This window comes from Triticum urartu, chromosome 7 (genome assembly GCF_003073215.2).
Source record: "Triticum urartu cultivar G1812 chromosome 7, Tu2.1, whole genome shotgun sequence".
NCBI lineage: Eukaryota > Viridiplantae > Streptophyta > Magnoliopsida > Poales > Poaceae > Triticum > Triticum urartu.
In genome coordinates this window covers 91871556-91881377 of record NC_053028.1, presented here as the reverse complement: position 1 = coordinate 91881377, position 9822 = coordinate 91871556, and the positions used below count along the sequence as shown (strand labels likewise).

At 42.8% G+C, this 9822-nt stretch overlaps 1 protein-coding gene and 1 long non-coding RNA gene across 2 annotated transcripts; one reads left to right on the top strand and one right to left on the bottom strand.

Annotated features, from left to right (window-relative positions):
* Nucleotides 1-1604: 1604 nt before the first annotated feature.
* Nucleotides 1605-4073, top strand: LOC125524715. Its single transcript, XM_048689755.1, has 3 exons — nt 1605-2240; nt 2420-2653; nt 3281-4073. The coding sequence occupies exons 1-3, from the start codon at nt 1657-1659 to the stop codon at nt 3750-3752; spliced, it is 1290 nt and encodes a 429-aa protein (XP_048545712.1). The 5' UTR covers nt 1605-1656; the 3' UTR covers nt 3753-4073.
* A 1921-nt stretch (nt 4074-5994) lies between these two features.
* LOC125522963 lies at nt 5995-7015 on the bottom strand. The gene is made up of 2 exons (XR_007290059.1): nt 6748-7015; nt 5995-6338 (listed from the first exon to the last, which is right to left on the bottom strand). It is a non-coding gene; the product is annotated as an uncharacterized LOC125522963 (long non-coding RNA).
* Between the last annotated feature and the right edge of the window lie 2807 nt (nt 7016-9822).

Here is a 9822-nt window from a genome sequence, read left to right as displayed (position 1 = left end):
TCCACGGTCGTGCTTCTCCAGCGGCTTACTGCTTGTCTTCGCGATGAGTTTGCCCTGAAGGACTTGGGGCCCCTCCACTACTTCCTCGGCATTGAGGTGGTTCGCCGGCCAGATGGGTTCTTTCTGCATCAGCAGCGTTATGCCCATGAGCTTCTCGATCGTGCCGGCATGCTTAACTGCAAGCCTGCTCCCGACGGCGCAACAGTTTGCCGATGTTATGACAAAAGGACTGCCTACTTCTGTTTTTGAGGAGTTCAGGTCCAGTAGTCTTTGCGTCTCCGGCGACGCTTCGACTGCGGGGGGGGGGGGGGGGGGGGGGGGGGGTGTTGAATATATGGTTTGTGCATGTATATTGTATAGTCCGGCCCACCTCCTAGTCATTGTATAGTTGAGGTTGTGGCCCACCTTGTACTCCATATATACGTGCGCTATGCACCGATCAATACATCGAGTTGCATTGCCAAAATATTCGTTTCCAACATAATCTTTTTTCTTCACTAGAAAAAATATACAGTTGTGAAGCCCGTTATCATTGATGCCTTTTCTATAATCTAGTTTATTAACTTGTACACAGTATTAAAACTAAGTTTAAAACTACGAAGCAAAAGCCATTTATGAACATGGCTGAAACATGGCATATAAGTGCATGAGTATGCACGTGGTCCCATATGATAGCTAGACGATGCATCATGCACTTAAAAAACCTATTTCCATTTTAAAACATCTCTGTTTGTGTATATCACGTAGAAATCTCGAAATTATTTTGAGAGAGAGAGAGAGAGAGAGAGAGAGAGATGGAAGATAAGTGTGTAAAATTTATTGATTTCATGGGTTATTAATTTGTATCTCTATATATACATATAAAAATGTCATGTAGATATGTACACAATTGATTGGCCCGTGTATTGAATCTTTTTACCATGAAGTGTCATTAAATGACCTAAGCCAAGAAATCTGCTTATAGATGGAATTTCGTAAGTTGGATGTGGGAAGAATGGTCACCAAAATTAAGAGAAAAGATATGATTACCTTCGCTGGTAATGTGTGAATCATATATGTAGCCTAGTTATCGTGGGGAGATATTAAACAATTATTTGCAAATGTGTATGCAATAAAATTCCATTGATGTACGTGTCACTAGCAGCCAAAACCGAATTAGATCCTGTGTGCTTTGCATATTTGAGAGCGGCAGAAACCATGGTTTGGGTCTTGCACTCGAAGATGAGAACACATGTCATGCATGCGCACAAGATGCGTGTCCTATCTATCTACACCGAAATTGATCAATACTCAATAGGCCTGCGCGTGTTGTTTCTAGCAATCTTGAGTATATTTGGAGGCCGGTGGCAATTATTTGCATTGGCAAAATAAGAAATGATTTTTTTTCAAAGAAAGACACAATGTCAAGGTCAACTTAAAATAGTTTGGGATGTTCCTCATAGGATCATAAGAATTAATTATCTTAACTATAGTTCAATCTACTTTAGTATGGACCGACAAACTATAAATGAGCCAAATTAATTAGCAAAAGTAGGACTGCACACAAGAGGGCTATAAATACATTATCTTACTCCCCAGTCTCCATCCCCAAGCTATAACTCATCTTCATAGTTCATACTCCTCATAATTCTATAGCGTTCAACTACCCACTTTCTCATGGATCCAATAGTCAACCAGGGGTGGACCTCTTCCGAGGTAGAGGAGGCATGCTCACTCATTGCTATGCTCAACACCAACAAAATCATGTACGACAGTAATGATGACAAGAACAAGAAGCACAACTACATCGTGAATTCTCTCCATGCATTGTTCCCTTCAAAGACCATGAAACAGGTAACAGATCTTTATGTTGATCTCGCCGTGGAAATGCATATGACCCAGTGGAGGGAGGGGACCCATGTTACTAGTGGTAGCCCGCAAAACATTTTCACCTTTTGTGACCCTTTCAACGGTAACTATGAGCTACCGATGGAGGAGAATGGTGCTAGCAGCACACACGGTATCTACACCATGGGCGACCATGCGAATGAAAACTTCGGTGTACGAGAGGAGGCAACAATCATGGACAATAATGGATTGTCCTTTGGTTGTCCTATGGAGAATACGGGGATCACGGTGACGGGTGAGGCACCGCTGATGGCAGACAGTAACAAGATGGAGGTGTTGGAGAACAATATTTCCATAGACCAACCAGTTGTTGCCGCACATCAATGGGGTTTTTGGACCGACGAGGAACACAGGTTCGTCCATGGTTGTATGCTCTCCTTTGTCATGTAGTTTTAATTGTTGTTTGTTTTCAGTGAACATATACCAATTAAGAATGTTGTGCATATTTATTATGTGAGATCAGTAGCTTATGTTGGTGATGATATTGTACTTTACTAAATGTACACTGGACACTGTCAATTTCCATTTACAGCATGGGCGGCCTTGTTAATGAAAACTTTGAGGCACAAGAGGATGAGGATACAACCATGGATGATAATGGATTTTCATTTCGTTGCGGACTGGAGGATACAAGAATCCGGAAGACGGAGGAGGCTCCGATGATGGTAGACAAGAACAAGATGGTGGTCTTGGAGAACAATACTTCCGTTGATCGACCAGTTGTTGCCACACATCAACGAAAGTTTTGGACCAAAGAGGAACACAAGTTAGTCGATACCTATATTCTTCCTTGTCATGTAGTTTTAGTTGTTCTTTATTTAAAATCAACATATGATAATTAAGCTCTGCGAATTAATTCTATGAGGCAGGTATGTTAAATTGATATTGCACTTTACTAAATGTATATCTGGACGTTTACAGTTTACATTTTTAATAAATACTAATCCCTGCAAATTAGATATTGATGAACTTTCTTTCTTACTTTACTTTTTGGCTTAAATTTTTTATGTGATTGGACCTTGATTAAAAATTAGAAAGGCAGTAAAATAGGCCATTAAATTCCGATATGGTACGTCTTGTCGCAATCAAACAGATCAATAACCTGTAATGATTGTCGTTTCACTACAGAAAAATAGAGGTATGATAATTTTGAATTTGTAATATGTTTTGGTTGTCTACAAAATGTTCGTTCACTTATGGATTTCTGATATACATATATTCTATCCAGTACCCATAAATAAACAAAAGTAAGCATGCGTTGTTGTAGTGGTTCGAACCTGTCAAATTGGTAGTTTGCTTCAATCTATATTAGTTGCTTCAGTAAAACAACTGCACAATTCATCTTTCAGTAAACAATTTAACCTAACAATTCTTTTGAACATTATGTTCACAGGTCATTTCTTTATGGGCTGGAAGTCTATGGCCGTGGCGACTGGAAAAACATATCCAAGCACTTCGTCACCACTAAGACCCCTGTCCAAGTTTCAAGCCATGCACAAAAGTTTTTCAAGAGAATACAGAAAAAGGCATCGTCAGGGACAAAGCGTTACAGCATCAATGATGTCAGGCTCCATGACAATGAGCTATTGGCAGCAAATAATAATTCTGTCACCCGGCAAGCCCTTTCTTTCACCGGCCTCAACAATGACCCAAGCTTTAAGTTGCAGGCTCCGACGAGCTCGTTAACAGTCATGAACAACCAAGCTCAGTGCTCCCCTTCCATATATAATCAACAAGTGGGTCATCAGCCAATGTGGAGTGAGCAGCAGATGATGGGTTCTGTTGCAGCTGTTATGGACGGGGTAGAAAACTATGTGCCAGATGGCCAACAAGGGTCAGCTTATTTTTATCTTGGCAATGTATGAACAAGATGTAGTAGATCGTAGGCTTGGGCCATGTTTGGAATACTAGCCAGGCATGTGTCCATGAATAAACGGACTGTCCTCCTAAAGATGGCAACAAGACATTATGGCCGGCATGTGTGTTTAATAAGTGAATAAATAGTTCTGTTTCCATATATAAAAAGTATTTCACCTTCGATAGTCTCATCATCTTAATAGTGTTTCTCATGCTAAAAAAAGTGTTTGCCATCTCCCTTATTTTGTAAGACTATATATTGTTGTATTGCCATATGAAAGCGTACATGATGTCTCAATATGTGGCCCTGACTGTTGTATCATAATTTGCCTACATTACGAGGTTGTAATCACCCCATGAAAAAGCACAGGAATCTTAGCAAAAAATTAAAAATTGGTTGACTAAATCAAATAAGATTCAGTTGCTGAATTACTTGAAAATCAGACCTTCTACACGATAGTCAGATCCTACTATACTAACATTAGTTTATCTAAAGCATGCATGATGGCTCTTCCCGTTTTTCGTCCAAGAGACCCTAGTAATTAATATTGTGTGGTGTTGCTACGTTGCGGCAACGTAATGCCAATATAAAAATATGATGATAGAGTTGATATAAATTAAAATTAAGGATATCATATTTCACCGTCACTATAGTTCGCAGTTCGTCACTAGGGAGTCAAACAGAGAAACCAATCAGTTATAAAAACCTTACCCTCACCATCATTTTAAATCCCAACACTCTCCATAATATTAAATTTGTGTCTCTGAGAATGGAGGATGAGGAGATCAGGGGCACGATTGGCATTTTTTGAGGTATTTTCATGTTACTTCTTCTTTTAGAGACCTAGGTTGGGACGTAGGCTTGGAAGATTATATATGAAATGGCAGAGACGGCCAAAAGAAGAAATTAGTAGATGAACATTTATCGGACTGGGTCATTTCATAAAGAAACATTGGATAGTGTTTTTCTTTCCTTAATTTGGCTACAGGAATTGATCCAGTCCCCCTGAAGTTCATTTGCACCATTGTAGATTGGACCGTTGGCTCATATCTATCGTATTTTCTCCCATTAACATGAGGATTTATGGAGAGTCTGTAATCAGTATACAAATAGATGGAGACATGGAAGGACATATTGGAAGTACGGACAGTTGAGAAGAAAGAGTAGGAGGCTGAGATGGCGAAGTGGGAGATGCCGCTAGTCCAGGATAATGAGGTGGAGGTGCTATTGAAGGGATTCGGTCATCCATCAGCAATTCCACAAAAACGGGTGCTTCAGGCCAAGGAAGAAAGACGCACTCAATCATTTGTTATGTCCTTGTCGTTTTCCCTAATTAGGTCTATTTTTTGGACTTTGCACTGTTTTTATGCGTGCAAGTTGCTTCTGTCATGTATAGTGCTTCAGAAAGTGTTTCGATATGAATTAATAGATATAGATTTACAGGTTTAGTTTTTATTTCTTTCTTACTGAACTATAGACTTGTTGTTGTCTACTGTTATCTACTAATTTCAGTTACTTCTTTTAAAAAGTGCCTCCTAGAGAGGTTGGGCGATGGGAGCTACTCGATCTTGATTAATGCATTGCTTTGGTCTCATCATTGTGATGTTGGTCGTTATGGGTGGAATCTCAACTCACCGGCCCTGGTCTATGCCGGTGGGAAGTTGAAATTCCCCATACCGCATCATGCCATGCCCTCTTCAGAGTCGCTCAAACGCTTAATCTTACCTCTAAAAGGGGAAAACTTGTATGCTAAAGAGAACATCTATAACGGCGCCTCCTTCCTTAATGTCAAGGCCTCAGGTGAAAGGGAGTTCACCAGTCACACGGGAAAGAGGCCGACACATCCACCATTCAGAGATCAAGATTAGGAGGCTCAAGGCGTTCGCAACCAGGAGACCAAGAAAGGAAGGCGTCCAATAGACACATGACCGGGTATAAATACCCATGTGCTGGAACCAGAAGGGGCACCTTCTACTTCGACGGCCAAGACAACAGAAGTAAAGCCCTAGTTTAGACCTATATTAGATCCAATCTTAGACATAATAGAGCCTCTGTTGAAATTATAAAGCCCCTGATCCAGGCATAAAGGGCACAGTTCCTTGAACTAAGACTGATTCAGATGAACGCAGGTGAATAGCTTTCACATGTCAAAATGAGCTTGGGAAAGCTCATTCTAGATATAATAGTGCCGGATCTCGTGGACAAAAAATGCATCTGTACTTTGTGATGTTGTACGCAGAACATGCATGTGAACAACCCAACTTGAATATTGACGTGCATACTCAATCAAGTGAATCTCAATCAACCATAGCACAAACGTCCTCAGACAACTGTGTGGAGATCACTGAATTCAGTAGCAGTGGTCGGCCATGTATTAGCTACTCTATATAACTTTATTTGTATGTACTCAATTCCACATAAGAAAATTCTATTTCTGACATAATTTATCTTATGAGCTAAAAGAAAATAAATTTGGAAAAATTAATGTTAAAGGAAAGGAAAGCCCACGGGTACTTTGAGCCTGATGACACGGATGCTGTCCATGAGCTCCTGCATTTCTTCGAGTCACTCAATGCGGAGAGCCCAGCTGCACCTACACCGTTAAATATGAACCATTGTTACTTCAGTGTATGTCCAAGCGCGCAGTCTGAACTTAAACATCAGAAATAGACTTCTGAAATCACAAGTTTGTAACTGAATATTGCACAAGGAAACTATCCTGCCATGTATATTCAACACCTGATTGATCTCAACAACGCCCAATTGGATCTCTAATTTTGCCAGCTAAGGATAATTAGCAAAGAAGTTGGAATTAAATCTTACCGGACTCAACTGAACCGCTATGACTTCAGAATGGACCATGAAATCGGTATGAGCAGTAATACTAAGATTCGGCTCCTAGCAGGTTCGAACCTCATCTTACTATTGTTGAACTGAACTCCAAGATCTCAAACAATTCCACAGGAAAATACAAGAAGGGGGGCAGGTAAAAGCAGACCTACCATTGGAGGACGAGACCGAGACGGTGAGGCCGCACCGCCCGCTCGCGCACCTCCCCCAGAGAACAGGGGCGCTGAGGACGGCGGCGCGGCAGTGGAGGAAGCCGGCCGTCGGCACGATCTTTCCCAAATCCAAGCTCGTGGTCGCGCTGCTGCTGCTGCTTCCGTTTTCTTGCGGCCTCTCTGCTTAACGTGTCTGAACGTCGCATCGATCTGCACCATAGGAATTCAATGGGCCTTGCAGTTCCAAAACGTCTATACTGGGCCGCACACTGTTAATCGTTTTTTTCCTTAAATATTCTTTTTATTAAATCATGAAACTATAAGCATGATCCCAGAAATTCCGGGAGCAACTAGTTAACGAGCGCTCCTTCGGGAGCCTCGTAACGATGAGCGCCACTTGGCGCGCTCTCAGCCGCCCGCCCCGTGTCGCGCTCTGGGCGCTTCCTTCAGATTTTGTTGTTTTATTTTTTCGCACACGTTTTCGGCTTTCTAAACGGTTTTTCCCGATTTTTCGACGTTTCGGTTTTCCACCCGTCTTCCTTAGTTTTTGAGTCAAAAAAAATTCAAATGATTTTTTTTTTGCGTGAAAAAATGCGTTTTTTCTTTAACGAGAGTCACGGTTTTGCTTCCACGAAAGGCACGATTGTGCTTTTGCGAAAGTCACGACCGTGCCTCATGGAAACAGGAAAAAACACGTTTTTTGTTGTTTTCCTTACACGAGAGGCACGGTTTTGCTTCCGCGAGAGGCACGGTTGTACTTTCACGAGAGTCACAGCCGTGCCTATCGGAAACGAAAAAAAACGCGTTTTCTATTTTTTTTATTCCGTGAGAGGCACGGTTTTGCTTCTGCGAGAGGCACGGATGTTCTTTCGTGAGAGTCACGACCGTGCCTCTCAGAAACGAAAAAAACGTGTTTTCTGTTTTTTTCTTCCACGAGAGACACAATTTTGCTTCCGCGACAGGCACGGTTGTGTTTTCGCGAGTCACGGACGTGCCTCTCAGAAACGAAAAAAACATGTTTTCTGTTTTTTTTCTTTCACGAGAGGCACAGTTTTGCTTCCGTGAGAGGCGTGGTTGTGCTTTCGCGAGAGTCACGGCCGTGCCTCTCGGAAACGAAAAAAAACGCGTTTTATGTTTTTTTCCTTCCGTGAGAGGCATGGTTTTGCTTCCGCAAGAGGCACGGTTGTGCTTTCGCGAGAGGCAGGGGCGTGCCTCTTTCGGAAAGGGGGAAAACCCGTGCTCCCGGGTCGGTTTTTTCATACGTTTTTTTTTTGTGAAAAAAAAGTTCATCAAAATCTATCAACATGGGATCTAGTTTTGAAGACCTCGACGCGAGGAAACCAACGGTGAAACGGTTCAAGATTTGGACGCATGGTTTAAGAGATAAAACGTTTAAAACGTTTCGAATAAACGGATCTACGAAAAAAATAAAACTCCCAGGTTGCGTCAAGTGGCGCACATACAGCGTGCCACTTGTCGCAACCTAGGAAGGTGGGTGTGATATTTGTAACGAGTACTCCTCAACTAGAGATTTCGAGAAATTCCACTTCTAACACCCCGTGGCTGCCGCCAGGAACAAAATGGGTGACCCACGGGGACGATGTTGCTATCTGTAACAAAAACACAACTTTTAGTTGCCACAGAAAGGAAGTTCTTGGTGAAAGTTCAATGACAGTTCTGAGAGTGACTCCACCTAGGACTTGTCCTGAAAAATGGCCTCAATTTAGCGAGCGAACTTCTACCGACACTTTTGAATCAATGAAATATCTAATTATCTATGTATGTTTCAAAGTGAAATGGTTCGGTTGTCCCGGAACGAAAAACGGATCCAAACTGTTGAAACTGGTTTTGTTCTGTGAGTATGAATAACCCCATGTGGCTCATTAGTACCAGAGGATAATCTTTGGAAGTACCATGCTTAGAGAAACTTACATAAAGGAATGGCTAGGGAGTGGATTTTCGAGGCCTTTGGCTTAGGATTTGTCCATGGAGTTCAAACCAATGTACTTCCTCTGAAACGCTCTTATATTTGTTTACAGAGGGAGTACTTTTCTTGTGCCACTCTTCATAATATGGTTGCATATTCGATGTGAACCTTTAATTCACTAAAAGCCTAGAATATATATGTTAAGAACAAGATGTTGTCGGGCCCGTGGTACTGGGATACCTAGGCCCATCAACCTACGGCCTAGAGCGCGGCGCATATTGATGGCCCGCCAGCAAGTTTCACGAGCAAGACTCCTCGCGAGGCCCCTGCCTCGCGAGGCCCCCGTCGACAGGCATCCCGAGCGAGTCACGCAGCCCCACTGAGAGCCTCGCGAGGCGGCCGCCCAAGACAACCTCCCGAGGCCCCGTTCGAAGGCGGGCAGGTCAAGGGCTTCTCAGCCCGGTTGCGCGGTCCCGTGCCCAGCACCTGGGTGACGTGTGCAGCGATGAAGGACAGCAGGCGCCGCGCCAGCCGGCGCAGACGTGGAGCATTTCCTCTTTCGTGCTAAGGGAACAAGGCCAGCCACCAGTTCCCAAAGCAATCCCCATGTAACGCCCGGATAATTATGCTACAATAATTCCATGCCAATGATGCCACGTCACCGCAATTGTTGTTGTTAACCTTGCGATGATTCAATCACGTTTGAATTCAAAATTCTAAATTAAGTCAAGAGGCAAAAGTAAATAAAAGAAAAGAAGAAAACAAGCACACAAAAAACAAGGGGAGAGGCCTCCGCTGTCGGTGTCAAAACCGGCGGATCTCGGGTAGGGGGTCCCGAACTGTGCGTCTAAGGTCGATGGTAACAGGAGACAGGGGACATGATGTTTACCCAGATAAGGGCCCTCTCTATGGAGGTAATACCCTACTTCCTGCTTGATTGATCTTGATGAATATGAGTATTACAAGAGTTGATCTACCATGAGATCGTAATGACTAAACCCTAGAAGTCTAGTCTGGCTATGATTATGAGGATTCGGCCTATCTACGGACCTAGCCCTCTGGTTTATATATACACGGGAGGGATCTAGGGTTACACAAGGTTGGTTATAGAGAAAGGAATCTTCATAGTTGGTTGCCAAGCTTGCCTT

What these genes read in the sequence shown, in the direction of transcription:
- LOC125524715 (XM_048689755.1), top strand. Translation starts at nt 1,657, where the DNA reads ATGGATCCAATAGTCAACCAGGGGTGGACCTCTTCCGAGGTAGAGGAG. An exon ending in TGGACCGACGAGGAACACAG is followed by an intron (nt 2,241 to 2,419) that starts GTTCGTCCATGG and finishes TTCCATTTACAG; the next exon opens with CATGGGCGGCCTTGTTAATG. An exon ending in TGGACCAAAGAGGAACACAA is followed by an intron (nt 2,654 to 3,280) that starts GTTAGTCGATAC and finishes TTATGTTCACAG; the next exon opens with GTCATTTCTTTATGGGCTGG.